This window comes from Dermacentor variabilis, chromosome 3 (genome assembly GCF_050947875.1).
Source record: "Dermacentor variabilis isolate Ectoservices chromosome 3, ASM5094787v1, whole genome shotgun sequence".
NCBI classification, from domain to species: domain Eukaryota; kingdom Metazoa; phylum Arthropoda; class Arachnida; order Ixodida; family Ixodidae; genus Dermacentor; species Dermacentor variabilis.
This window is the reverse complement of record NC_134570.1, coordinates 74,159,126-74,174,176: the sequence shown is the minus strand read 5'-3', so window position 1 is coordinate 74,174,176 and position 15,051 is coordinate 74,159,126. Positions and strand designations below refer to the sequence as shown.

Sequence of the window (15,051 nt, the reverse complement as noted above, 5' to 3'; positions counted from 1 at the left end):
AAATTTCATGTCCATTCTATAACTTATAATTTCCCTCTATTATATGGATTGCTCTAAACAAACATACGAGTCTACATGTAAATGGCAAAAATGTACATGCCTACAAGTATCCATATGTCTGTTCTTATGGCTGCAGTAGACAACATGCTGTTTGTCACGCGCAGGAGTAGCATTCGAGAGCCACGCTTGGATAATAGTCTGAGAATAGTTCCCACGTGATTTAAAAAATTTTAAAGATCCCCTGTGGTAGATATCACAATTCTAGTCTATTAGCTGCTTTACTCGACGAAGGGGACCTTACCTGCACGAAAGTTCAAATGCATAATCGACTAATTAACAAATGTTTTCAACTAATGATCTTATGGCCCATATTACAATTTAAATATTCTAGCGGCTGAGATTACAAGGCATATCCACTTGAAGATACTTGTGTCGATGAAACCATTAACGAGACATGCGCCTTCACATTTGCGGTAAAAATGCAGTGTCATTCCATTTATTATCTTAAAGAAACATCGTTTTATGCACTGAAGCCCAGAAATAACTCGAACACCAATGCATTTCTACGAACTGTGCGGGAATTAATATCTCCAAACCAGTGTCATGCCGAGAATTCGTTTCAAGTGGATCTGCGTTGCGAAACCCCCGGCTCGAATTTGTAAATTGCAATATGTTTCATAAGGTAATTAGCTAAACTTTAATTGCTGTTTGGTAATTTTTTATCGGTGTTTAATTTTTTTAATTTCAATTTTTTTCAGTCGGTAATGTTCGCCTCGTCGAGCTCGTGGACTAGAATTGCGCTATCTGCAACATGCAATTTCTTTTTTATTTTAACGTGTTCACTGACACACCTGGTATATATAACGTAAACGAAACCTTGCGATAGCAATAGCTGTGTTGCTTGAGGTATTCTGTAAGAAACAATCCGCATGTCCATTAATAAAGCATTCGAACAGGTTAGAAATTGCTGCAACTTAGCAGAGTAATGGTTCGGGCTGGTTGAAAATCCATAGGGTTAGACTTTCATTCAACAGTTTCAGGACGGCAATGAAATACACGAAACGACAGGCACAAGCGCAAACTTCGAACGAAAGTTTATGTCAAACACTTTGAAGTAATCTGCAGAAGAACACGGGACAATAAGAATGACACAAGCCAATCAACAGTAGAAGTAGCTGTGTGACTGCGCACAAGCTTAGAGCGGTCACAAGCTGCCATCAAGAAAAGGTATTTATTTTATTGCGATAGTAATTTATGGACACTCCAAGCGAATTTGCGTCGTCACCGTCGCTGTCGCAGTGGAGCTCCGCATATATTTAGGTATATGTCTGCTATATCCATGGCGTGCGTGCGGGTTATATTGCTACGCTGCTCAATCACAAAACTTGGTCATACTAGGTCTGACGTCTTGACTATGTTATTCCTCAGAACTTTGAGAATGGCAGCCCAAAACAAAATATCACCAAAGATAAAATTCACCAGTGAATGTCTTGTATCTTAAATTTTCACAGCCTATAAAATATTGAAAAAGTGCAAAACAGTATCAGTGCCCAAACATGAAAGTGATTTAATTTAACTGGCGTGCCTCTTTACGGTTAGCGCGATAGCATTATAAGCCCTACACAGCCCGTTAAAGCTTTCAGGGTGCCAGAACTTTTGGCGCACCCTCTCATTTCACATCCGCTTTAGTCGGACAGGCCTTAAGTGTAATACCAACCGAGAAGTTCCAGCGCAACGGTAAAAGTTTCTATCACAGTCAGTACTTCGCTCTGCGGGCGAAACTGCCAAATTTTTTAGCTAACGAAACTGATGGCGAGCTGACGCACCCATATATGATCGTCACTCATCAGTGCTGTTCCTTAGATAATCTCGCCCGTGCAGCGATCTGGACCCTGGAAGAGAACTACGGCATTGTCCGAATATGGGACACACTCATAATCGCGGCAATGAGTTGTAAGAGGACATTGCCCGCCTTTAATTTCATTTCTGTCCTGCTCTGATGTTTAGGCCTTCGTTTGGGCAACTGTCCGTCTACCAGCGCTTGCACTTTTTGACATGACACACAGGATAGTAATGTTGTGTATACTACACCTGCAATGCATGTAACAACCAGTTCTTGTGATTCATATTGTACGCTCTCCTCTGCTCAGAATCTGGCATGTTTTGTTCACGCCGCCCAGTACGAGCGCTCTGATCACTATGCCGTAGTTTCGGTTGACTCCAACGGCACTCTCATTAACTCAGGATCCGTGCGGAAGCTTTCTGCAACAGTAGCCGAGCAGGTTGCTATAGCTATAGCACTGAAGGACCCTCTGCGTCCCAATATCTTTACAGACTCTAGGTCTGCAGCCCGATCGCAGCCCTGCAGCCTAGAGCCCGCCTAGAGCCTAGATCTGCAGCCCGCCTCCGGCTAGATCTCAAAGGAGGTGGCGGCCAGCCTTGGCAGCGAGGGGGCTGGTGGTTTTCATAGCATCAAATGGTTCCCGGCCCATATGGGAATCAATGTGCACGCTGAGGTTGTTAACGCCAATGAGTTGGCCCATGACTGTGCGCGAGGTCTTACACACAGCGGCGGTTCAGGTGGATTCACGGGCGGCGACTTAGGACTGTACAGGGATTCGCTTCTCACCTTCTATGAAATCTTGGCACATCATCAACTCACTCGACGGGCCTTTCCGCTACCACACCCTAAACTTAATAGACCACAATCGTCGGTGTTTCGCATGCTACAAACGGGGTCGTTCCCCTCCAGGGGCCGATTCAGTCACTTTGCGCCTAATGTAGAACCCAACTGTCAAGACTGTGGGGAGTCGTACTGCTCCTTATCCCATATGATCTGGCAATGCCCTGCGTTACGCAGCTCATCGCTAACCACTCTAACCGAGTGGGAGGCAGCAGTTAAAAGCGGCGGCCTCTCAGAGCAACTACGGATTGTCCAGAGGGCCTGCGACAGGGCGGAGGACCACGATCTTCCTACCCCGACGTGGGTGTGGCCCGCGACGGCTACGGTGACTCCCTGAAAAGGGAGGTACCCTAACGCTGTTCCTCAGGGCTATTAGTAAAGTTCTTTGTCTGTCTGTCTGTCTCCTCTGCTTCGATGTCGGTACCGTCAGTTTGAAAAGTTGGGTCATCTTAGTCAGACAAGGCGACTTTCACGCCAGCGTTATTTCCCATCTTTTAAGATGACGTGAAGCTCTTTGAAAGAACGGAATGACGCCATCCTCTCAGGACCATGCTCTTCTTGTTCTTCGCTTAACTCGTCTTCAACACGATCCTTCTTCGTCGTTCACAGAATGACTTCAGCCATTTTTTTTGGCAGGCTGCCGTTAGTATTTGTCCGTATCAGTGCCGAAGGCTAATCTGCCCGAGATAAAGATGGTTCGGGTTGAAGATTAGCCACGTAGAAAGCAAGAAAAGCGTCGTCGAAAAAGTGTGGCCGTTAATTCTTTGTACACAGAACTTCAGATGATCTTAACTTTTCAAAGATAGCACCTAGATAGGCCGTCCAAAAATCTTATTTGCTATTTGGATATGCAGGACACAATGAGAGTTAGCATAATCAATGAAAAGAATAAATACATTGCCAATCCATTTTTGGAATACTGGGAAAACCCCCGCATAAAAACGGAAATTGGCGCCCCAGAAACCTACATACGGCTTTGTTTTTAATATGTGAAACATACTTGCGAAACATATGTGAAACACACTTGCAAATATCATTTGTTTTACATCATGCGTGCGACAACACTGCAGCCTCAGACCTTGCTTTCGCCTGCCTCCTCTGACCGTGCTTTCAAAAGAAAGCAAGTCACGTGCTGAATTTCTTCTACATCGTCTAGCGTTTATGCTCTCAACCACGAAACGACGTTTGCGGCTTCTCATTGAGCGTTCGCAAAACATATTCAATCAGAAACTGCGCACTCAATACCAAAAAAAAAAGATGTTCCTGGTATGACGCCTCTAAGCATTATTCGCCAATAAATAGAATAGAAAAGATAGGAAACGACACTGGCGTGATTGTCGCCTTGTCTGGCCTAGAAAAGTTGGCCAAATTCTGCAAGACGACGTCACCGGGAGTGAAGCAGAAGGCAGTGTGAACGATTTCCTCGACAAACATAAAACGACACCTTTGTACTCGTGACAACACGCCGTCAGCGTCTCCAATTGTCCGTTCGCGTGGACTGCTGTTCGCACTTAAGCACAGCTTGTGAACGGTAGAGTGCTGGAGCAGAAGCAGAGAAACATAAACAATGATTGAGATTGCACGTTGCATACGATGTAATTCTAAATAACTGTGCGCATCTCATCGAAATATTTGCTTGCTATCGATTTTAACGTGCATTAGATCAGCCTAATTATTTTGGTCAGAAGATGGGCACTGTAGTTTTCCGAAGATGTACTGTAATTATACTGTAAGAGAACCTTAATAATATATACCGTAATAGAGCAACTGAATGTTCTGTATTGCTTTTTTACAGCGTTCCCTACGTTTTGATGTTTGGTGGCGTTAGTGCCTTGAGCAAGGAGCTAATGCTACGGGTCAACGGCTACTCAAACGTGTATTGGGGTTGGGGAGCAGAGGACGACGACATGACTTTCAGGTTTGTCTGTTTGACTTCTTCAGAGTTCAGAAAAATGCGCAACCACACATGACGTTTCAAAGTAGAACAATCGTCACTCCGTGACTGACTTTGACAGAGGGTTCTTGTTCCTGTCGTTAGGGCGACAGAGAATGTTCACAAAGGCAAAAACTGTCAGCAGTAATTAGGTGCTTTCGCCTTCTTGAGCTTTCCTTTGTATATCCTGCTCATCGCTACCAATTTCGCCTGCGCCCACACTAAATGGCCCCATCAACACACTATTCAAGTGATTTCATAACAAATACACGATACAAAATGTTTTAACAATTTACACTAAAAATATCGAACACGCAAACCACGAAAAATAGGATGCGAAATGTCCAATCTAATGCGCGGGAAGAAAAATTGTTAATAGGCATTCTTATGGTGCGCAAACATGACTTAAATAACAACTCAGCCGTTTTGAATATCGTGAATAAAAAATAATATTTTAGTTTTACGCGCAATAAAACTAACTTAGTATAGTTCATTTTCTAACTCGTATCTTGCGTAATAATTTTCTTGCATTATTGAATAAAGCTTTTAATCTTTGGCTATTAGGTTCATAATGAAAGTCGACGTTAAGATGATGAAGAGCGCCCATTTCTTTTTATTACGGGCTCTCTATAAGTTCAGTAATTTTAATGCTGCTGAACGTGCCACCGACTATTCTAATGTATTCCAAAGCAGGACGAAAAACGGCTTCTTATGCCAAAAGTATGCAAAATTATGCAAAATCTGGAGTAAAAACACATTGGTACCTTTTATGGGAAAGGACCGCTTATCGTTTACATTATTTACTACTTAGGTCAAGCATTCTAGTTTTGATCACAAGTGGCGCGAAGCTCAATCTGCTTTAGTTACTCAGGTCGAATATTTCATTACATTTAATTCGGAATATATGAACATGATAACTACGAATTAAGAACGGGCTCAGACAAAGAGGCATGTGCTTTCCGGTGCTACCTTACTGCATGCTTAGTACTCAATTTGTTATACTGAGAAGGAGTAGGTTTGTGTATCAATGGGGGACATTTCAGCAAACTGATGTTGCCGGATAGCAGTGACTCCTTTAGGAACCTGAAGATTACTTCCAACAAATGAACTAGGACCTTTGGCGACAAAAAGCAACAATTAGCCTGAAGAGTAGCACGCGTGAAATTATAGTAATGTTCAATAGGGGGATCCAAGACAAAGATAATTCCTTAGGGGCAATCAACATATAGGCTATTTGCAACAGTAGACTTATCTAGACTAATTAGAAACAGGGGCTCGGGTGATGAGAAATAAATTTATGGAATAATATAAATTGGGTAGCAGAATTATCAGGTAATGACAGGCAGCCTACCGCTACCCTTAAAAGCAAAACTGTACAACCATTTCATCCTTTCTGTACTAGGACACAATGCAGAAACTTGGAGGATAATAAAGAAGTTCTAGAAGATATTTAGGCCTATGAAACCAGCGATGGAACAAAAAATTACGGATTCTGGGGCGACTAAACAGAATTAAGAAGACCTGTACATTGCACATCAGAATTAATATATCTTTGTCAAAGATTACAGTGTTTGAAATGATCGAGATGTCATAATGTCTTCCGTTCTTACGGCGTCAGCTACTTAGATGAGCGCTTGAAGTTAAGCGCGACTTAGTAAATTGGAATTGTGAGAACTGTGTCGTTCATTCTTTCCTTTTCATGCGGCTCTATTATTGCTGTTGTGTAATATTTAATTGCCCTTGTTTTACTATTTGTTTCAAGCACAGGTTGAAACATATCAACCAGACCATTCTGAGACGTCCTGCGGACATTGCGAGGTACAAGTCTCTGAGACACACGCAAAGCAAGAAGAATGAGGCCAGGTGAGGAACTTCAGAATGAGCGATTCTTCTGAGTAGCTCTCCTGAACCACACACTTGCTTCCTTGGGGGCGTCGGCGATTGCATTTTGTCCCATAAAACAAAAAATACATAATGCACATAGGATATCCATCCATCCATCCTTCTATCTCTCCGTCTGTCCGTAAAACACGTACATACATACATACATACATACATACATACATACATACATACATACATACATACATACATACATACATACATACATACATACATACATACATACATACATACATACATACATACATACATACATACATAGCATGTGAAATCCATCCATTCATGGTAGGCCTGGCCTGTCCAAACGCCTTTCTTCAGAAGCGTTGACTTTTGGGCGAGTTGGTTGTATATGGTTCTTATTAAACTACTGCGCGCACAAAGACAGGACGTCGAACAAAGAAGGGACACACAATAACCCCAAACTTCAACTGTCTTTTATTGTGACAGCGACATATATATACGCTTCCACAATCAGAAAAAAAAACAGGATGGCAAGAAACAAGCAAACCACGTGCAAAACTGCATAACCACATGTGTCGGCGAAACCAATCCTTGTCCCGGTCATTCCTTTTCACCGTCCAGAAACCTCACTTTCGTATCGCTCAAAGCTACAGACGGGGCACTAACACAACTCTGATCATGCCGAAGAATTTCTCTGTCCTCAACTACCTCCCTGGTTAGCTGATTTATGTGAGAAAATAATATTGTGCATCTGTTAAAGATAGGATAATAACCACTGCATGACTTGCAGTGTTCCGCCATGTGGCCTTCGATGCCTTGCTTTATCTTGCGGCGATGTTCTGCTAGCCTCTCGTTTATGCATCGGCTGGTTTGGCCGATATAAGACTTGCCGCACGACAAGGGAACCCGATACACTACACCTTCTTTGCATGCAACGAACTTGTTTTGATGCTTAATCATTCATTTTGGTTTCTCATTCTAAATTGGGCAGCTTTTCCTGCAAAGTTGTTCAAGCTTTTGGGGAGCCAAGAACACGACTTTGACGTCAGAACGAGATCCTATCTTCTTTAGGTGATGCGGAATTTTATGGAAGTATGAAATGACAACCATTTTTTCTTTTCTTCTGGCTTCTGCCTTCTTTGCTATTGCTGCGGCGCGTTGTTCTGTTTTCGATCTTGCCTAAGTTTTCTGTTTGTGGTACATGCTTTCAGTGACTGCTAAAACAACCTGTTTCGGGAAACCTGCCTCTCTCAACCGTAGTACTTGCCAGTGAAAACTTTGCTTCATTAGGGGATGACATGAATTTTCGAGCGCTTTCTATAAACATAATTACGCAATATTTCTTTTTAACAATTTTGAGCGCGCAGATGAAAATGGAAGCAGAGGCTTTTTTGTTCTGGGTTGATACATCCAACACGGGTGATTTGGTTCAAAGACAATTCTAATGTTGAGGAACTTGATGCTATTGCGCTCAGGCATTTCACGAGTTATACTCAAAGGCTCTAGACACCTTTCGAAACATGTTAAAATATTTCAAATTTTTGCGTCAGCGTTCTTAAATGTTCTGTCTACAATAACCAAAAAATCATCCACGAAACGAAACACTTTAGAACACCGTGGTCAATAATGTAGGTGGATAGGACCCTGTCACGCTGGGCTAAAGATAAGTCACTTAGTAAAGGAGCTATACAGGAGACGAAACAAATGCCTTGTTTTTGCAGGTAAATACCATTGTCAAAGGTTACAAATGTGGACGTAAAATGCGCAGTCAACAATTCTAAAAAGGCGCCAGAGCTTATACCCGAGGCATTTTGTAAGGCTACCGCACCTAAACGGTCTATACACTCATCAACACCGGAAAGTAGTTTATCATGTGGCAACAAATAATACAGATCTTTGATGTCGACTGAAAATGCATACAGCTGGCATCCATCATTTGCTCTGAGAGCATCAACAACCGCATCACATTGTTTAATCCTAAATGGGTCGTCTAATTCCAATCTTCTTAAATTTTCTTGCAAATATAGTGCATTGGACCTTTGCCGCGTACCTGCTCCAGACACTATCACGCGTGAAGGGCATGTCACAACATGCGTCTTAGCCGTGAAACAAATATCTAAGCTGCTTTTCTTGCTTTTCTTCTTGCTCTGTACCAGTCTGCTAATTTCTAGCTGTTTGCATAGCTTCTTTGCTCTGGATTTTGCATTCGGGATGGACGAAAGGTTGAATCTGTTGAACAAAGTTTCCACTGCCAGTGTGGCTTTGGACAAGAACTGGTTGTGGCTACAAACAGCAAAACCACCTTCTTTGTCGGAATTTAGTAAGCACAATCTCTGTGCTTTCAGGGCATTTGCTATTTGCGGAATTGATGCACAAGTTTTTGATTGATTACACCATGTCAGCACATCTACACCTTGTGACACGGAAGCTTCACTTGAGTTCACAGGAACACGCTGCGACACTTGCCTTACTACTGTTAGCATTTCAGGTGCATTCTTCCTTGGCTCCACGGCGTACTGCTGTGTGTCCCTTCTAAGTTCAACGTCGTGTCTTTGTGCGCGCAAAAGTTTAATAAGAGCCTTTCTTCACTTAGGCTTTCGCCAGTTGGTGGAATTTATGTGTGATTCCGGCTTGTGTGTCTTGCGTTAGGCCTACGCTGTCTCATTACAGAAAAAGTGGCTGTGCAAAATCGTCTTCTCGGGTTATTACTTGAGGAAGGTGTTCTACGTGACATTCTTTTGTTCACCTTTCATTCTGACACTGACCGGCCATGGTTGCTAAGGGGCTGCGGCGTTGCATAGCTAAGCGCAAGGCCGAAGGATCAAATCCTGAGCACAAAATCCCGGCCGCGGTGACAGAATTTCAATGGGCGCAAGATGCAAAACTCCCGTGCACCGTGAATTGGGTGCAAGTTAAAGAACTCCAGGTGGTACAAATCAATCCGGAGTCTCCCATTACGGCATGCCTCATAATGAGACCGCGGTTTTTGCACGTAAAACGCTACAATTAAAAAAAAGTTTTTGACACATTAGTACATACGTACACGTATGCACATTCCTACGTGCAAAAATTATTGTGACACTCTAATCTTTCAGGTTGTTTTGTCTTCACTTACAGGCATGGCATCCTTAAGGATTGGGAAAAGCGGTATAAGACGGATGGCTTGAACAGCCTGAAGTACAAAGTCATGGACATGGCTTTTAAGAAGCTCTACACGTGGATACTGGTTGACCTAAGAGAGTGATAGATAGCTTATTTATGCTGCTCGCGTTTTTCCTTTTTTAAAATTTTTCCGTATTGCTTAACCCGTTCCTTCAATTTAGTGCTGTAGTTATTCTTTCAAGTTAGTGTTGTGCTCCTTCCCGTGGCAGTTGCCAGCCCGCTGCTCGTTTTCCCTTTTACTGTCAAGTATACATGGTGTCCCACGTAACTTGAGCCACGGTTTTAAACATGAAAGGCGTGTCGAAAGCAAATTAAACCGAAGCATACTATTCGCACTGGCCTATAGTAAATCAAGTAATCTTTCCCCGTAATTCAATAATTAATTAAGTTTATTTGCCCAACTTTTTTAATTATTGGCTAACGACCCCAAGTATGATGCACAGATTTGCAGAGCACCGTGAGAAACCACCGATCGAGTTATTTCCTGTACGATGCTTCTCACGTACTCCTTTTTTCCGGGCTGCAAAGACGGCCCGCGAAATATCAAAAGTAAGCGACGTGACTGAACGGTTGCGCAGTGGTATCGTGCATGCAAAGAAGCGTACGTTTGGTGAAGAAGGTCAACTCTCGTCAGATGACGGCGCCAATGCATGCCGCTGGCCGAGAGCTGCCGAGGAGATAACGCCCTGCCGCTTTCCTGTCGCTAGTCACGATGCAGCCGACCATGTTCACGAAACGCTCGCTTGAGAGCAGCACAGTACCGCGACGCAACCGCTGTGTGACATGGCTTTTTTTTTTTACATTTCGCGGGCTTTCTTTGCAACCCGGAAAAAAGGACTACGTGAGACGTATCATACAGAAAATAACTCGATCGGTGGTTCCTGAAGGCACTCTACAAATCTGTGTATCATAGTTAGGGTACTCAGCCAATTATTGAAAATGTCGGTAATAAAACTTAATAATCAGTGAGTTACGGGGAAAACAAAAAAAATTGTCTTAGTCACTATATACCAATGCGAATAGCATGCGTTCTGTTCAATTCGCTTCCGACGTGCCTTTCATTTTTTAAATCTTGGCTAAAGTTACCTGGTACAGCCTGTATATATTTGTTTACAAGACAAACGATAGCAATAGTAATGATATTACTAATAAATTGTCAGGCTAGTACTTCGTGGAGCTTTGACAGTTTCTTCACAAAACGTATTAAGGTACACATTGGCGTTCTGGTTGATATTTTCTCCAAAAAGCCACCCTCAATCAAAGCAATATAACATTAGCTGTGCATTCGACTAGTGTCATCCCGCTCCAACTGAATGCGGAGCTCTCTGGAGATTGCAGCCAGGGAAATACCGCATGATCCAAACGTTCATTTGCTTTTAGAAACTCTGGAGCCCAGTTTTTTTCGTATGCTGCCGAATTTCGGCGGCGCTTCACGCCACAACATGCAAGCGCCTCCGAGCTTGACCGCACCGCTCTGTATGACCCGGGCGAATGTGTTCTGAGCGCTTAATTTCGACCAGCCGTATGTAAAGCGCGCCGGCAAAGCACTTTAGAGTGCTCGACTGCGAGCAGCTGAAAGGATCACTAGTACCAACTGTGTCATCAGCGTGATGGTAGTTCGTGGCACGTTATGGGAGTCATTACATTAAGGGGATCCTGAACCACCTTCTTTGGAAGCCTCAGAACACCCACGCAAGGAGTGTGGTCGTATATGTCGTCATCCTTGATTGAATAAATGTAGCTTCAAAATCTAATGAACTTAACGTGTCGGATAATTGGTTGAAGAGCTTGAACTAGAGAACCGCGCGAAAGAGGGATAGGCAGAAACGGCAGACAACGATTCTCCTTAATTCTTCAAAGCTTATTTGTATCCATTACCACCTTACACTTTTACCAATTTTTGTATTAACGGCGTCTTCCTAATACCACCCAAATCGTGGCCAATGCCCCGCAGTCGGTACACGCCATCGTAGAAGGATATACTATCCTATCCTATTCTACCCTATCTTATCCATGCGTAGTGTGGTTCCTGCTCAGTCGTTGGCCCTACCAAGTTCTTCGACGGATCCTCGCCGTTCGACACTGCGAACCGTTTCACTGGAGAGGTCCCTTCCCGGTGACTTGGTGTATCCTCTCAGGAGACGGCTGGATATTGAGCGGTGATTGACCTAGGCACGCCAGATTGATGTGTACTTCTTCTCCCGGCCAGGCAAACACTGCCTGGTCGACTTCTCTTGCACCTCATTATTATCCAATTCGACTTCTCTTGCGCAGCTGGCTGACGAACGATCCTGTGGCTCTAATACCGTCTAATGGAGTGTGAATTCGAATAAAAAAACTCCAAATTCATTCAGAAAGAACTTCAGGAGGCGACACCTAGCTACCAACTAATCAGCGAAGTACGGCAGTTTGGTCGAGGTGGCATTCTCTGATGTTCGCAAGACCAGGCCTGTATCCCTGACCTTCTCGAATGTACAGCGTTTGCCTCACATCCGGTGAACTCCAGAGATTTTAGAAATGTTTAATGTGGCCGGAGCCATGTCTATATTTCGTTGCTGTCACTTATCTGAGAACAATAAAATTCCTACAGAATCTGTCATTGTTACTTTCGCTGGAACAACTCATCCGACAGAGTTCAAAGCATGGCCACTCATTTACTGGGTTGAATCGCTATCTCCTCACACTCTTCAATGTATTAAGTGTTGGCGCTATGGCCATAGCATTAAGGGGTGGCGATCGGTTTTTTGCAGTCGCAATTATGGAGAAAACCACAAATTAAAATTTATGCAGATTATGCAGATAAAAATTAGAGAGCAAAAGCCCGTTTTATTGCTTGCATAGCAATCTCGCGGGTATGCAGGCGCAGTAAATCGCCTATCTCATGCAGTAGACTCCTCCCTTACTGATGTCATAGGTTCGGCAGTACAGAGGGTCATGAAGAAGGCAACAGCAATTGAAAATGTCTTCGTGAGCCTATCGGAGTCATTGGCAGAAATGGTTTCCACAAAAGACTCAACTCCTTCTCATGGTTGCCCGCCCAACCATCGCCTCTAAGCTTGCAGTGCCTTCAGATGCGAATGATGCTGAAACAAATACTCCAGACCCTTCTAAAATTCGGCCTAAAGAGTCCTCTAGTGTGTATCATGCTGAACAGGAATCAGATTGAAGCTCAGATTGCGGCTAGCAAGAAACGCACATGGAGCTTGACTCCTGTGCTCTTAAAAGCCGCGCACCTCCTGTAGCGTAGCGATCTACAATGATACATAAGATAAAGACAAAAAGTATGCCGGCAGGAGAATATTTCTAAAAAAGATTTTTTTGTTGGATATAGCATCCTAGACAATGTAAATTCTGCTGCCGGGCTGAGCTCAACATAGGTACGCTAAAAATATTACAGTGGAATTTCCGTTGCATGTATTCTGCTGCAATAAGTAATTTTTCAGGTCGTAAATTTATTTTCTGCTTTAAAATAGTAAGAAAATCTCAGTTCACTGTGCACTTAACTAAATGTGGGTCTTCTAACTCTTGGTGGAACGCACAGTGCTCACACGATTAAAGAATAAGGAAAGCCAGCGTTGAAAGAACTACTTCATAACCAGTGTCCTAGCAACTTGAGAGACTATAAGTTCGCTACAGCAACATTTAAAAGAAAAGTTGCAAAGGCGAAAGACAGCTTTGATGGTAGGCACTTCGACTTCCTTTCAAAGGTGACCAACATAAAAGCACTCTTTCGATTTCTGAGAAATAAAAAGGCCTTTCCGGCACAAATAAACGTGGACTCTATGGTTCAAACACTCTGCGAAGTGGCCAAATTACTGGAAGATATTGCTAAAGGTCTAGAATGTCGCTTTAAGTCGACTTTGCCTTATCACGCTATGCCGCCTGCTTATGGTGAAGACCTCGAAGTAGTTACAGTTTCGGAGCTAAAAAATGTACTAAGTCAGCTTCCTAATTCAGTGCCAGGCCCCGATGGCGTTACTACGGCAATAACAAAAACTGTACAATAGCGTTGCACGCATTACTTATCATAGTAAACCGTTTTAACAAAAGTTCGTGGATTCCTCAATATTAATAAAGAAAGGTGCGGGTTACCAATTAGATAACATGAGGCCAATAGCTCTTACGTCTTACTTAGTAAAACTCATCAAAAGAACATGATTTTGAGCCCATGCGAAATTGGCTTCAGACGTGGGCGCTCGATTGGGTGGGCCCATGTCGAACTAAATAGTCGTATTCAACCATCTCAACGTCAGAAAAATGTGCAGCCTTACTCACTTTGGATATCACTAAGGCCGTACGCCTTATTGATATCCAAAGTGAGTAAGGCTCACTTTGGATATCATGTAGATGGCAGTGTAGAGTATGTAAGCCTAATAAGCGCGCTTCCCAATGCAGGCCTACCAAATTATTTTGTCGCGTGGGCTTATGAATTTTGAAACGGCAGGGAATTTTACTGATCTCTACGCGGATTGACTTCATCAACGTGAAGGAAGTTTACCACAAACTCCTATCGACATTGCTGTTTAAGGTTTTACTGAGTACGGTACCTTCTCGACAGGATGTGCATGCGTATGTATACGCCGAAGACATAGCATTGTTTTGCTGCATCGGTAGAGTTACACGTCTACATTTACCGTACTCTACAGTCCTATATGAGCCGCATAGAATTGTGTCTTTATGGAATTAACCTGTCTCTTAATATCAGAAAAAGGCGCCATCCTAATTTTCCCTGAAAGCGTTTCTGCGCGAATTTCGTTTCTTCATCCACCAGAAGGTGTCCCACAGGTGAGTTCACGTCAATATTTTGGTGTAAAATACACCGGAAAGCTTAACTGGAGTCCCCATATAGCGCAGATTACCTCGAAGGGAGCAGGCGAAGTAAGAGTGCTGCGTGGGCTCAGCAGCAATCGATCAGGGCTGCGTCGGCATTCCTTCATTTAGATATATTGCATATATGTTCGCCCGCTAGTAGAGTTTGGCTGCGTTTTGTTTTCTGGCGGGCCTGCATGCAAAATTAGGCATCTGGTTCCATATAACGAGAGGCGTTACGTCTGTTTCTTGGGATTCCAAAATTTGGCTCAAATGATATATCAAGACAAACGCCTGCCCTCTCACGCGATTTCCTATCCTAACAGTACAAACTTTTATAAAGATATATGCATCACTACAGAGCAGATCACAATGTGTTTTAATCATGAAACGGCCTCATTTGTAACTGTCAATGATATCGCTTACGTTGCCCTCAAGCCTAACGTTTTCCCTAACATTTTTTTTTATTTGCGTGATTTTTTGTGGGTATTCGTTAATGATAGTTCTCGTTTTGTTGCGTATATGATGTGCACTTCTCTTTGTACTTTCCCCTCAGTGTGTGTGGGCATGAGGTATACTGTCACTATATCTATCCATTTCT

General features: G+C 43.1%; 1 protein-coding gene across 5 annotated transcripts in view; it reads left to right on the top strand.

Annotated features, from left to right (window-relative positions):
- LOC142575873 (beta-1,4-N-acetylgalactosaminyltransferase bre-4-like) overlaps positions 1 to 13,428 on the top strand; it is a 50,477-nt gene extending 37,049 nt beyond the window's left edge. For all 5 annotated transcript variants that reach the window (XM_075685606.1, XM_075685607.1, XM_075685609.1 and 2 more), the window contains 3 exons: positions 4,479 to 4,601; positions 6,384 to 6,479; positions 9,597 to 13,428. In XM_075685606.1, the coding sequence (XP_075541721.1) occupies positions 4,479 to 4,601; positions 6,384 to 6,479; positions 9,597 to 9,723 (346 nt within the window). In that variant the 3' untranslated portion in view covers positions 9,724 to 13,428. The remainder of the gene's footprint in view (positions 1 to 4,478; positions 4,602 to 6,383; positions 6,480 to 9,596) is intronic.
- Positions 13,429 to 15,051: the final 1,623 nt, after the last annotated feature.